Raw genomic sequence first — 13879 nt, 5'->3', positions numbered from 1 at the left:
ATCCACAAATGATTCGACTTTCGAAGTAGAATACAATTATCTTGCATGAACTATATGTAATTTCAAAAAATTGGGATATTAGATTATTCATCCGGATATTGGATATCAAACCCCAAATCTTTCCCACATCGCTCATGCACCTGCGGTGGTTTGCGGCGGCGGCGGTGGTGTGCATAACCTCGAGCGCCATTGAATACCTGGATTCGCGGCAATGGCTCATTCAAACACACATCCAAGTCCAGGGCGTGGATGGTATCTCTCGCAGACAGGAGCTGCGTGTGCCATGTTGTGCAGACATACAGGTCGAAGGGGACAAGTTCTGCGAAAGCAGCGACCTCCTTCCGCACGATTGCATCATGTTCAAGGCGTACCTGGCAGGGCTGCAACAAGGTTTGTCGATACACGGCGCGAATGGTTTTGACGATGTGACGGCAAGGAAATCAAGCTTGCCGCTGCCATGCGCACTCGACTACCCATGTGCCACAACAACTAAAAACGCTCCCATTCAATGTTCACCACGCAGACACGGCTCGCTCACCCACCTACTTTCAAGTATTTCCATTACAAATCCACGTTCAACGTCACCGGGGAGGCGGTGGTCTAGCTCTCCGTCTTCGAAGGCGACACGCTGTCGCTGCCAACTCGAATCCCCGCAGTGTGCCGTCAAGTACGCGAAGGGAAACTACCAGAGGATACAGGACATAACAATGTGCGTCCCGTAGTTTAACCTGGATGTCGACAGCTGCTCCATGTTTTCAGCCTCCTTCACTCAACAGGTCGCGAGGCCATGGATTTCGTAACTCTCGACGCGCTGATCTGTGCAGGTCATTGATGCCGATGTCGAGCACGCGATGGCCCAGCTCTTGACGCTGTCACCTCACGCTACCTACCCTCTCGACGTGCTTCGTCATGGTACGAACGTCCGTCCCCTCTCATGCAAGCTGACGTGAATTCTGCGATTGGCTCGCAGTGCTTGCCCATGTGCAAACCATGTACGCAGACGAGCAGCGGCGCCACCGCCACGTGTCCGAGGCACGTCGACCCGTTTGCTCGGACGAGCTAGCTTCATTCCACTGACTGTAGATTTCGTTTCTAGGCGTATCGTACGCTGCGCCACCAACTCCAGCGTGAAAAAGATCGCCAAATCCAAACCACGACCGCGTGTGCGACTGCCGACCAGGTCAAATCTCCGATTCCCGACCCAACTCCGTCCACCGATGCAGCGTCATCGTGCACTGCCACCATCCACAGCGGTCCCGCGCTGGCCATTGACGACACGTTGCCCTCGATGAAACCCTCCCTCCCGATTCCACGCGTGGACATACGAACATTATCGTACATTCTTGCCTGCGCTCGAAAACATGTCTGCATGGACGATGGATAGGTACTCGGACTACTTGGCGTTAGCCAAGGGATCTGTGCCACTCATCTTGACGCACAGTCCACGGCTTCCTCAGTCTCCTGGCATCCCGCCGTGGTCCCTCGACGTGCTCAACGCCACCTGCGGCACTCGGTCCGTCGTCCTGAAGCGCCGCAACCCGACCAAACCGTCGTGGGCAGGTTCCATTTCGGCAATTCCCGTCGATTCCACTCGTATTGAGGCAATTACTGGATTCCTTGGCTCGGTATAGGCATCGAAGCTGTCGCCCGCGCTGATCTGCGCCAGTTTTTGCATGACATCCAACACAAACTCGAGCCGTGGTATGCACCGCCGATCATGTCGACAGAACTCATACGCGGTCTTCCTGCGCAGGCCCGCAAGTCTGTCGTCCCTGTACCTCCACGACATGAGTGTGATCGAGTTCTGCCCGGACCTGCTACAGTCGTTCGTGGTGCGCTAGCCATTCCGTCTCGACCGTCCACTGTTTGCTACCGTGGGCATGCCACAGATTCCAAAGCTCTTTGTGCGGGACGCACTGCAGACTACCTGCACGAAAAACACCAAGTACTGGCCGAGCTTGTTCGTAGGCGACGTCGGGACGTCCTCGGGTGCGACTCACTTCCTCGATTGTTCCTTCATCTGAATGTCGTGGCGCGGCATATAGGGCTCCACACGGACTGGGGTGCGACTGCCGCGTGGATGGGGCTCCTCCACGGCCGCAAGCGGTGGCGGATTGCCCCGCCATCTGCTCGCCCATTCGTGTACGAGCGTGTAGGTGACGGCGACGGCAAGTTCGATGCCGACTTGATGGCTCCCAACACGTCAGCGTTTCCGCTGCTGCGCCATGTCCAAGTGTTTGAAGGGGTGCTGGAAGCCGGCGAAATTATGTTCATTCCTGCCGACTCGCCCCATCAAGTCGTCAACCTCGACTTGGTACGATGGTTCATGTGGCAGCACATTCTCGTCATGCGTGCATGTGTGCATGCAGAGCATTGCGGTCGCGATGAATTTTGTCGATGCGGCCAACATCGATGCCCACATGGACCACGTCCGCCATCAACTCATGTGCGTAAGCAAGTTCGAGAAGGAGTCGGGATTGTCATGACGAATGGCGACAGGGAGGCCGCGGGCCAAGGACACAGCGCCATCGCTGGGCAGTACGAGCAAGTTCTAGCGTCCCTCGAAGCTACCTCTCGCCAATGGCAAGTCCAAGACGAGTCGGAGCCTGCGGCGATGGCATATGCTGACTACAAGCGCCCGTCGGTGGAGGCGTGCCAGGCAAAGGGAACTTGGATCGTGTAATGAAACGAAATCTCGATCACGCTTCGATCGCATCCTCGTGGCATTTTCATTCGGCTGCGCGAACACACTTTCCTTAGCGCAATACGTCGCGGCGCACGTTAAAAATGCGAACGATCCATGCCTCGGACGTAAAGACTTCGTCAAAATGCGAGAGCGCGATCGGCGCTGCCCGTTGCTTTCGACGTCGGTTCAAGTCGTAGCCCTTGATTTTGGTCGCCGGGTCCGTCACCAACTCGTCGAATCGGTAGTAGCTCAGTTTGTAGAGCAGGCACTCCTTCATCGCGGGCGTCGCCGCCTCGCCCGAGTCGACGTACCCGTTGACGAGAAATTTGTTGACATCGACGACGTCGGGGTACACGCCTTGAGCGATGCGGAGGAACCAGGAAAACTTGTCCAAGTCATCGCCCTAAACACATACCAGTCAAGAAACGTCGTCGCCATGTCATCGCGCCGTACTCCGTAGCCGCTGGCGCCGCCAAACAACAAAAACACGTAATCCACGTTCAGGCTGTCGAGGATCGGGACCGCCTGCGCCTCGGTGGACCCAAACACACGGCCGACGGTCGCGATGTGCGTGTTATTCCACGTGTTGTTGTCGACCAGGACAGTTCGATTCGCATACGTTGAGAGCTGGTACCCATAGTCCCACCACGACAGGACGACCGCATGCGGCGGCGTGTTGTGCCGCAGCCACCCAAATGCTTCGCGAAAGTCGTCGTGGATGAGGTCGTCGCCGGTCGTGCGATGACGGCTCTCGTGGACGAGAGACGTGCTCGAGTACGCTTTGGTTGTAACGGACGCAGCGTGTCGAAGCTGCCACACGAGCACGACGACCAGCCCGACCACGACGGCTTGGATGGCGCCGGGGGTTTTGCGGTTCCGGGTCGCAGCCATCGACTGGAACGACATGACGTTCACGAGCAGTGCCACCGAGTCGCCAAACACGTCCGTGTCTTCTAGCGCGTGTGCCGGGAGATTGCCTCGTCCACCGGCCGCCGCCATCAGAGCAGCACGCTTTCGGTCGAGTTCGCACTGGACGACCTTGACTTCGTCCTCCTCACCAGGGAACCCTTGGGCTTCGCTCAAGGACGCGTGGTTGTCGCGCCGCATGTAAAAGAAGAGTGTGTCCAGTGTACTTGATAGCCCGATGGCGGCGACGATGCACGCCGCCGGTGCCAGCGTCAGCACCAGTCGGTTCATCACGCCAGCAAAATACCACGCAAATGTCGAGTAGATCACGATGAAGAGTTTGGACGACGACAGCGGGGTTTCTTCGAACAAAAAGAAGAGCCCGAGCGGGACGAAAACGAGCGACGGGCCAAACGACATGTAGAACCCGGCCCACGACGACGGCTGGTGCTCGCTCACGGACGCGATGATAGGGATGTACTTGGAGGCGTACGTTGGATCCAGGAGGGTGAGGCTTCGGCCAGACCACTGCAGGACGCCTGTGACTTGAAGGAGAATCGCCGCAACGACGACAACACCGGCGGTCGCGAGGCCCACACGGACGATGGCCGCACGGAGGCGGTGGATGTGGACGCCGACAAGACTCTCAAGCCACTTGGCAAAGGCTACGACTGTCCCCACCAAGTTGAGACGAGCGGAAGAAGAAAGATCTTACTCTGGAGGATGCCAAACACGCCATGGGACCCGATCGTTTCAGCTTTCTGGATCACGTTGAACCCGACGAACGGCACTTGCATTGCAAACAGCGTCGCGAGGATGTAAAACGTGCCGTACGCAACGTACAGTCGCGGCGAGTACTGGCCCGAGAGCACGAGGAACAACGTGTGGATCGGGATCACGTTGATGAGGAAGACGTACCCGCCCCACGACAGCACCATGGCAAAATATGCGAGTGCGGTCGCGGCGGCGTCCACCATGTGGCCCGAATCGACTGCACGCACCCAGAGGAAGAACACGAGCACGAGCAAGAAGATTGCGACACCTTCGTTGTCGTACGACCCGCCGACCGACCGAGAAATGTACGCTGGCACGATGCTCATGAAGAACGCTGCAATCAATGCGGTGCGCTGGCGCTGAGTCACGTGAAACGTGAGAGCATACGCGGCCAGCGATGTTGCCGCCGAGAAACACGGAGCGAAAAATACGCAAATGTCCAGGATGGACACGGGAAGGCCCACGGCATGGAGGACGCGATACACTGTCGCCGAGATCAGCATGAGACCGGGGTACAACGTTCCGCCGACGACTCGACCGAGTGGGTACCACGCGCGATCGTCAAACCAATTGAGGAAGTCCGAGAACGAGTTCGTGGCGAGAAACTTGGTCGTGCGAAAGTTAAACTGCGGGTCGAACTCGTGGATGACGCTGCCCCATTGAGCCACGGAGAAGAGACGTATCGCCACTGACAAGATGCATATCGCTCCAAGTAGAATGCTTGAATACAGAGACAATGCCGTCCTATCCTTTCGGTACACAACTGGAGGGCCACGCGGTGGTGGCGCCGACGGAAGCGCGGCCATCGCCAGAAACGTGAGATTGTGGGGTACGTCGCTTATACGGAAATCCGGATAACGATCGCCCTCGCCGCGGGAAGAGGTGCGATGGCGGACGCATGCCTCGAAAAAGTAATGAGCGGGGCGAAGCTCCCTCGCCACGAACAGAGGTGGTTTCTAGATTGGCTCTTGTGAAGCATTGGCTAGATTGCGAGAGGCGTTGGGCCCTTGGTCGCGCCGGCATTTTCCCCCAACCACCAGGCTCTTCCGCCCTGCATTGCATATGCCGCATCACGTCGGGAATTTAGCTGTCCGTGGAAGAAGGGTCAAAACGTGCTCGATGTCTACCACCGAATGGATTGAACGGTGCTTCGGATGACGACGAAGGCGGCCAAGTCCCGGGTTCGCATGTTCTGGGATTGATACCACCATTCTGACAGCAACGCAAGACGACGTCGTCGTCCGTTGACGAAGATCTAACGTCCGTCACTCCGACGTTGTGGAGTATTCTACACGTTTTCGTCGCAGTGCTTGGATTTCTCACAGGCTTTGGCCTTGAGATTTATGTGCACCTGGACGTTGTCGTAAATGCACAGCACCAAGCTAGGGCGCCAGCGCGCTGACATACCATTGACGGGGAATCGCGAAGTCCGCGGTAGCCGTGCGTACCCGGCGTCGACGACGGCGAAAAATGGCGCAAAATTCACAACGGACGTGTAACTCCTGGATTGGGATTTTAAATCGATATCACCGCCGTTCGACGAAAAGAACTTCATTTTTGTATGTATTCTCAAGCTATCAATGTATTTTTTATCGAAATATGGATTCTTTTTTGTTCAACGCATGCATTAAACAAGGCGAGGGGTCGTGGACGAGCGAGCGCCACCACCGCCGCCCAAGTCTTGGCTCTGACGTGCACGAGAACGCATCGGCAACGTGCTATCCATGAAGAGTCTCGTGCTGCTTCTTGGCCTTTCTGTCGCACGTGGCTACGACGTGCCGTCGGCTCCATGCGGCAAAGGAGTGACACTTGCTGTGAACGTACCATCCCTCTACGAAAGCCAGTGGTGCGCCCAGTGTACGATTGGCAACTACAAGTGCGTGGAGGTACAATCCACAGTCCAGATTGACATTGCCGATGCCACCGACAATGCCGGCGCGACGACGACAGACAGCGTCGTGACATTTACAGGAAACTTTGCAGAGCTCGGGAATGTCGGCCCGAAAGCGCCACAACTCATCACGGCATTGTACGAATTTCAACTTTGTCCAGGCACCCATGCTTACCGTCGAGTTCCTGTAGAACAATCAAGGGCAGTCCGTCCTCACGCAGCTTTAACTTCCGCTTCAGCGCGGTCGCGACACTTGCGCGTCTCGAATCTTTGTAAGCCCAGATCGACATGGACATACGATCAATGTTATGCAGGAACCTTACGAACGTGAACGCGGCGCAGCATTCCTCAACAATCGTCCTTCCCACATCCCTCGTCACCTTGTACGAGCAATCGACAGCATCTTGCCTCGTTTACGACGCCTCGTTCTTGGCCTTAGATTCATCGACCGGTGCACTGTGCCTGCTGCGGGTCTCTCCATCGACGTGCCGCAGCTCACGACGCTCGCCATCACAGCCAGCAACCTCACCAATGCGTTTTCGCTCGACTTGAGGTCCACATCCCAGCTCAAACTCATGTACGCTTCCGTCGACGCCGTCCCTCATCGTTGACGTCGCATGCGGCATGTCCTAGTGACTTGTCCGGCAACCAATTTACGGAAATCCCGGCGTCGTTGATCAAGTTGGTTGAATCTGGCACGCCGATTTCCATGTACACTTGTCCTCGTACATGTCACCGAAACTTGACATGTTCGTGCAGCGACTTGAGACGAAATCCCATCGACGCGTCGACAGTATCAGGCATCAGCGAGTCAACTTTGCGCTCCTTTCTCATCCAATTGCCGGGGACACCACCCCCGACGACCCCCACGTCGACCATCGCAACGTCTCAACCGACCCCGACAACGTCCACCGACATCTCGTCCAACATCGGGGGCATCGTGGCAGGCGTTGCGGCGGCGTGTGCTGTCCTCGCCATCCTTGGGTTTGCCATACTTCACCGCCGCCGTCGGCGGAAGTCAGCCCCGCTGCTCGGTCGGGAAATGTCCCGGCGCACGAGCTCCGCCTGTGAAGACGACGCCACCACGGGCGAGTACAAGTCGGACCCCGTGACGCCGCCCCGCTTCGTCGCGACGGCAACGTCATCTGCGCCGTACGATGCGACCCAGTTCCCCCTCGATGCACGACAGGGCTATGCTGTACTACAACGGACGGAACTGCGGCACCTCAAGAAGTCGGCGTGCGGGTTCTTCACAGCTGAATACAACAATTCGGTCCGCGTTCTCGTTCAGAAACTCGAGATCGCTGTCATGGCGGATGCAGAGGCCACCGACAACCTTGCGACGTCGGTGGGCAGTCGCATGTTTGTGCAACGCCTGCCGCTCCTGGCGTCGCTGCAGCATGCGAATGTCCTGCCGCTGCTAGGCGCGATCAAGCACTCGTCGACGTCCATGTATGCCGTCTTCGGCCCGACGTCCACGCAAGCGAATGCATCGTCCCATGCCGTCGTGTCACTATCGTCGCTGTTGTACCAAGACCCGAAGAAGCCTCTGGCCGAAGACATTCCATGGGCAACACAGAAGAAGTGGTGCCTCGACATTGCCCGCGCGGTAGAGTACCTCGAGGACGTGCAGTGGGAAGCGGTTGACCGCGCATGGACGAGCGCGCAGTACATTGTGCTGGACGACGCCACCAGGACATGCCAAGTCCAGTGCATGTCGTACTTGGACGTGTCGGGGGTACCGCCCGTGCAATCGTTTGGGACGAACTCACTTGCGTGGACCGCGCCCGAAGTTGTGCGACAAGGCGAATCGCGTCGGTCGGCTGCCCACGTGTTTGCAATGGCAGTCGTGTTTGGCGAAGTTGTGGCCCGTGTTCGCCCGTATGCGTCGTCGTGGCGAGCGCAGGGACCTGTTCGTGCAGACATTGCGGTGATGCATCTGCTGACCGACACGCCGACCCCACTTGTCCCCCACGAGTTTGACGCGAGTGTGCCGGCAGAGTTTTCGACGTTGGTCAGGCGGTGCCTCGACCGAGACCCGCTGAAGCGGCCGTCACCGACAGACGTGATTGCAGCGCTCACTCAGTGCCGATAGAATGCGCACGGTTCGATATCCAACATGAATGAATCCTGTACAGGTTGGAGTCATCCCCCCGCCATTGTCGTCGCTTCCGTCGCGTGAACTGCCTCTGCCGCCAAGCAGTCGGTCCTCGAGTTGGGCAGCCACGAGCGGGCCATTTTTGAAACGCGAGTTCGGTCCAGTACCTCGTCGTTTCGCGAGGGGCGCCATCCTCGCCGACATCGAGAACCTAGCTGACCCCGAATCCAGCGCGCGGACGCGCCGCTTGACCGGCGACGGTTGGCACAAGTCGGTGTGAAACGGTGCGACGGGTCGCAGATTAAAAAATTACACCGATCTTTCTGCTCGACGCATACAAATTTCAAGTACTCGACACGGCAAGTTGAAGTGGTGGGTAAAAATGTTATTCGTTTCGAACGCCTTCTATGAGAATTGTATGGAGAATTGTATGTAACGAGGGCCGATATTAAAAAGATGAATAAAATTATCAGTCATCGTGGATTTGAAGTACAAAACTTCTCGCGGGGTTGCGCCGACAAGAAGGTACGATTGCCACCGACGCGGCGTGCAGATGATGGCGGCTTATGAAGCCTTGGTCTAGCGCTTTCAGAGTATTGCAGAACGGCGCACGTCCATGCATAGACCATCCGCGGCACATCACAGAGGAAATGACTTCCGTAAGACGACTCGTCCGACGTGCGTCTCTGGGGTTGTAACATGATTGTAGGAGGATTTAGTGCAAACAGTCGAAGCGTCTTGGTTGGCAAGTGGGGTCGATTTAACAACGCTGCCAAGTCGAATGCTGTTAAGGTATCGGCGCCGGCACCGATCAACACCCCCAGCATGAAGATGGAAACCAGTGGACATGAGCAGCATGGGTCCTCCGTTGGACGAACGAAAATGGGATGGTCGCAGCCTCAACTTGCAGTTTCCACGCAAGAGATTGTGATTCCTCCCACAACGAATCCTACGGAAGATCTGGGAAAACCCCGCGATGCTGCCGCTGTGTCCTGGATCCTGAAACGAGCAGTGCATCAACACAACCACGAGGAGCAAGGATCTCCTGTTCATGGCCACAAAACAAGTGCTCGCAGCATCTTTCAATCGAAATCGAGCCGCTGGGGAGATCTAGACGAGGAAAAGGAAAGACCGGTATCGTCGGTGCATATGAAGGTTCCTGTGACTCCGTACCATGCTAATTCGGGCAAGTGGGGCGATGAAGCCATGGAGAACTTGACCCTGTCGCAACCGCAGTCTCTGGATGGAGCATCAAGCCATTCCAACAATTTCCCTCAGGCCCCTCCCAGCAATGCATGGTCTAAGTCTTGGAGAGACCGAGTCCTGCATGTGAGTGACCGAGGGGGCGCGTCCTACAGTCGAGTGCAAGTCGAACAACCAGCATTAATCGAACATGGACAAGCACAAGGTCTTGCTTCGACCGGTGGATTGCCGCCAGGGCTGAAGGCGGCCGATCCAGTTCGGCCACCGGTAGAGCCGCTGCGCATACTCAAGCGGGAGCACAACCACAAGATGCTGTTCGACCACAAGAGTGGGAATATGGTCCCGACCGAGCCAGGCGCACCAAAAAAGCCGTCGGGGAAAGCATGCACGGATGAAATACCGAATCGTTCAGGGACCCGTGCTACAATAGCTCCGTCCAAGTTGACCTCCCGGCAGAAGTCTATAACGAAAACAACAGCCCTGTCGGCGGACGACGTCCCATCCGACGTTCCATCAACCTCTGCAAAGCCGAAGGAGACACCAATTTCCGATACACCCAGTCCTCCCAAGACTCCAGTGCAAAGGGCTCCATCGGAGAGACTGAACGACACTGCGGCAGAATTGACGGACAAGGCCACGATCCATGAGCCGCCATCGCGACCGCGCGCAAAGTCCATGCCTTCGACTGCATTGAAGCCCCCATCCGTCGACACCACAATAGCCAACAAGCCATTGCTGCCCCTTCCACTGCCACCGCTATCCGAGCGCTTGAGTTGTCCACCTTCAGTCAAAGCGACTGCATCAGCACTTTCCGTCACGAAAAAGCGAGGTCCGAAACCACGTGCCACGGCGTCGCCAGTATCTCGTCGACACGACCAGGACGTGGTGGCAAGGCCGACGTTGCCGCTTGCAGACGTCGTGCCTCGACAGTCGGCGCCAGTGCGGCGCGGAAGCCAAACCAAAGTTGGCGTCAAGCTCGTCTACCGTGTCAAGAAGTCGTCCTCGCCCATCGACCACACTGCGAAGATGGTTCCAGTCCAGCCATCAAAGTTACAACACCACCTGGCAGCTACCGTCAGCTAGACCTTCTTGTTCGAATCCGATCGTGTCGTCACCTTGTGGAGGGTTTGCATCCATGATTCCTTCTCCACCGCCACGCAACAAACACACCCGACATGATCGATCGATTTGTGTTGGGCTCGATACAAACTACCTACTTTCTCGTGACACGCGCAAGGGTGTCGCCCATGGGGGGCACCACCAGCGCCGTGAAATCTTGCTTAGGGAACTTCTTGTCGAGCACTTCGACGTTGAATTGGCGAAAAAAGATGCTCAAGATGATCTTGATTTGAATGTACGCGTACTGCTGGCCCATGCACCCGTGCATGCCGCCGCCAAAGCTCACGTTCGTGTACGGGGCACGGTCTTCTTCGTTGCGGCCGTCCAGGAACCGCATCGGGTCATACGAGTCGGGGTTCGACCAAAAGTCGGAGAGGCGGTTGGCCGCCGCCGGCGACGAAAACACAATGTGGCCTGCCGGGATCGTGTACTCGCCGCACGTCTACACACACGCGTCAATCGCATGGCCATCACGTACTCTGCCGCACGTACGATGTCCTTCATCACTTTGCGCATGAGGAAAATCAATGGCGGCGTCAACCGAAGCGTTTCCTTGATGCATGCATGCAGCACAGGCATGTTGTTCAAGTTGTCAAACGTGAGTCCGTCGTTACCGGCGTCGCCGAGGACTTGCTTTTGCTCTTCCAAGATCTTGTCACTAGGCATGACAGGCGTGAGTTGGACAGCCACGAAGCACGCGACGTACATCATGCCAGGCTGTAGCAGCGTCAACTCGATCACGGCCCACGTCAACGTAAGCGAGCTCGTGTGCTGGCCGGCGAAGAGAAGCGCAATTAGTAGCCCCACGATGTGATCGTCGGGAATGTTTACGCCGGGGGTGTCTTTGTACTCGGAGTTCATAAACGTGTCCAAGATATCGTCCGCCTGCATGGTCAAGAAGAATTGAGTTTCATTCGAAGAGAGAACTCCAGACAGCAACATGGCACGTACGCGCTTGCCAGACTCACGACGGGCCTTGATCACACCAGCGAAAAGCTGCATCATCTTGGTGCGGGCGGCATCGCGGCGTTGATGGGCGGGGGTCGGGGCATACGGGAAGAAGAAGCTAAAAGCAGTGGTACCGCCGTCCAAGTCGCAGTACAAGCTGCTGACTTCCTTGAACAAGTGCTCGCGGACTTCGTCGCCCAGCAACGCACGGCTCGCCGTGAGGATCGCGAGTTCAGCGAACGTTTTCTTCAAATTGATGGTCGAGTCGTTCGGGAACTCGCCAAAGTACGTTTCGGCTTCGAAGCGGATCTTGTCGACATACTTCTTCATGCGGGAGACGCGGAGACCATTCGCCATGAACTGCATTTGCTGGGCTCGGCGTTTGGGAGGAGCATCGTAGACCAAGCCAGGACCAAACACAGGCGTCATAAGCTGATATACTTCGGCCTGGCTCAGGTAGTCGTCGTTCGGCTTATAGAACGCTTCATGCGCCTCGGGACCGATGAGGAAGGTCAAGTCTTGGCCGAACATCTTGGCCGTGTAGCAAGGACCCTTGAGTCTGTACCCGTCGAGCACCATTTGAATCGGGTCCTTTGCAAACGGCAGGAACGACCCGACAAACGGAATCCAGTACGGAAGCACAGGCGGCAAGTTCTTCCCGGCGTGCTTCTTGGGCGTGGCCAAGTACAGCACGATCACGAACGCCAAGGCAAAGCCCACAAGGAGCTGTTTGTGCTCCGCGAAGAGATCGGTGAGGCTAAGCATGTCGAAAGCAAGATGGCCATCACTCGACCCAACGTCGCCAGCGCCCCGCGTGCAATCACAGTGTTTATCAAGGGGGATCCTGCGATATGATTGGGCAGAATAGTGCCATAAACACGTCAACTGGCTGCATGTTTATCCGTGGATTTCGACTTGATTTCAGTATGGTTGGGGGGAGTTCACCCAATTAGTGACACTGTCCACGTCATACGAACACCAAGTGCATTTACCACATGATTGGCCACGATGTCTGTACCTGGCTTTAACGACCATTGTCAGCTGTATGTGGTGTTGTACAAGAAAAGAGCTGTTAAAGCCAGGGAATATTATAACGCCGACCGGAAAGACAGGCGATTATCCGGATACGAACTGTGATGCCCACCAACGTGCTTTCCACCAAAAGCGAACGTCGATGAATCCTGTGCTCAAGAAGAACCTCATCCTGGCCGGCAGCCTCGGGACATTCGCCATCTCTGTGTTCGCGTACACGGTTTCCAAGCTGTCCAAGGTGCTCTGGTTCGGTATAGTGTCGTACGTGCTGACTGTGTTCCTGTGCAGGACGATTTTGATGGTCTTGACACGGTCAAAGTGAACGTGCACGAAAGCGGAATCAAAGCTACCGTCACCAAGCCCATCGATGCAAGGTACGAATGAAGCTCCAATAAACGGCAGGGTGGCTAACGCCGACCTTTCTACGTAGTGCCTCCAAGTAGCTTGTCATGAGCTAAAGTGCACAATATAAGTATGGTCAGCCACCTGGTGTCACAACGCATCTTTCCCATATTCAACTCTACGCAGAGCATGCCACTTGCTGTTCGAGCAGTGCCACATGCGCATGGGTTCAGTTTCAACATGAAGCAAGTGTTTGTGTGTCCACAGAGATGCCAAGCAAGATTTCCTCGACAATACTGCTAGTTTGATATGGCGCATAACTACAAACCAAATCGTCCACACACTTGCACATCGATTGCCCTTGAGGCTCTGTAAATAAGTCGAGGCCAGATCATTCGTGAAGGCTGGCATGCGTACTAGCATTTTACTTCTTCATGGTCGTATGGAGAATCTACACCAGTTTTACTACCCGTTCAAGTTGACGAAGGAGAAGGTGTTACCTTTTGCATGACAGCTTGAGCTTTCGAATTCAGAGACCTTTTGAGAATGCGCAAATTCTTCTCCGTGTTGTCTGCTTCCAACCGAGCTTGCTCGGCCTCCACCAGAAAATGGCGTGATCGCTTGGTCTTCTTGGTCGGTTTGACCACCTTCACGCTTGCGTTGGCCTTAGTCGCGCCTTTCGGTGTCTTCTTTGCAGGCACTTCAATGAGCGTCGTGGACGCCTTGAGCAGTTGCTTGGTTATTCGAGCTGACATGATGATTCCACGAGGAGTGAACAATCTAAACAAGCAAAACGTTTCACTGGTGGCAGGGTCGGCAATAATATTATTCACTACATCATACAGACCCTAAGCTAATCAAAAATCGACCATTTTGTATC

At 56.0% G+C, this 13879-nt stretch overlaps 6 protein-coding genes across 6 annotated transcripts; 3 read left to right on the top strand and 3 right to left on the bottom strand.

Moving 5' to 3' along the window:
• The first annotated feature begins 119 nt into the window (after positions 1-119).
• On the top strand, positions 120-2752 carry H310_08854 (hypothetical protein). The gene is made up of 14 exons (XM_008874763.1): positions 120-390; positions 437-552; positions 605-667; positions 723-776; positions 825-912; positions 971-1032; positions 1097-1335; positions 1385-1560; positions 1632-1701; positions 1754-1832; positions 1890-1989; positions 2046-2314; positions 2370-2446; positions 2500-2752. The coding sequence occupies exons 1-14, from the start codon at positions 135-137 to the stop codon at positions 2681-2683; spliced, it is 1833 nt and encodes a 610-aa protein (XP_008872985.1). The 5' UTR covers positions 120-134; the 3' UTR covers positions 2684-2752.
• H310_08853 (hypothetical protein) lies at positions 2462-5202 on the bottom strand. The gene is made up of 3 exons (XM_008874762.1): positions 4308-5202; positions 3140-4263; positions 2462-3089 (listed from the first exon to the last, which is right to left on the bottom strand). Exons 1-3 carry the CDS (start codon positions 5170-5172, stop codon positions 2757-2759), a joined length of 2322 nt encoding a protein of 773 aa, XP_008872984.1. The 5' UTR covers positions 5173-5202; the 3' UTR covers positions 2462-2756.
• Positions 5203-5991: 789 nt separating this feature from the next.
• Positions 5992-8466, top strand: H310_08852 (serine/threonine protein kinase). Its single transcript, XM_008874761.1, has 6 exons — positions 5992-6395; positions 6449-6529; positions 6572-6640; positions 6697-6834; positions 6891-6968; positions 7017-8466. Exons 1-6 carry the CDS (start codon positions 6091-6093, stop codon positions 8350-8352), a joined length of 2007 nt encoding a protein of 668 aa, XP_008872983.1. The 5' UTR covers positions 5992-6090; the 3' UTR covers positions 8353-8466.
• Positions 8467-10728: 2262 nt separating this feature from the next.
• Positions 10729-12450, bottom strand: H310_08851 (hypothetical protein). The gene is made up of 4 exons (XM_008874760.1): positions 11629-12450; positions 11384-11562; positions 11170-11335; positions 10729-11119 (listed from the first exon to the last, which is right to left on the bottom strand). Exons 1-4 carry the CDS (start codon positions 12388-12390, stop codon positions 10772-10774), a joined length of 1455 nt encoding a protein of 484 aa, XP_008872982.1. The 5' UTR covers positions 12391-12450; the 3' UTR covers positions 10729-10771.
• Positions 12451-12780: 330 nt separating this feature from the next.
• Positions 12781-13350, top strand: H310_08850 (hypothetical protein). The gene is made up of 3 exons (XM_008874759.1): positions 12781-12895; positions 12946-13031; positions 13088-13350. The coding sequence occupies exons 1-3, from the start codon at positions 12800-12802 to the stop codon at positions 13098-13100; spliced, it is 195 nt and encodes a 64-aa protein (XP_008872981.1). The 5' UTR covers positions 12781-12799; the 3' UTR covers positions 13101-13350.
• Positions 13144-13796, bottom strand: H310_08849 (hypothetical protein). The gene is made up of 2 exons (XM_008874758.1): positions 13500-13796; positions 13144-13450 (listed from the first exon to the last, which is right to left on the bottom strand). The coding sequence occupies exons 1-2, from the start codon at positions 13752-13754 to the stop codon at positions 13424-13426; spliced, it is 282 nt and encodes a 93-aa protein (XP_008872980.1). The 5' UTR covers positions 13755-13796; the 3' UTR covers positions 13144-13423.
• Between the last annotated feature and the right edge of the window lie 83 nt (positions 13797-13879).

This window comes from Aphanomyces invadans (assembly GCF_000520115.1).
Source record: "Aphanomyces invadans strain NJM9701 unplaced genomic scaffold supercont1.19, whole genome shotgun sequence".
Taxonomy (NCBI): domain Eukaryota; phylum Oomycota; class Saprolegniomycetes; order Saprolegniales; family Verrucalvaceae; genus Aphanomyces; species Aphanomyces invadans.
Note: the sequence above shows the minus strand (reverse complement) of the source record. Positions and strands in the feature narration are given on the sequence as shown.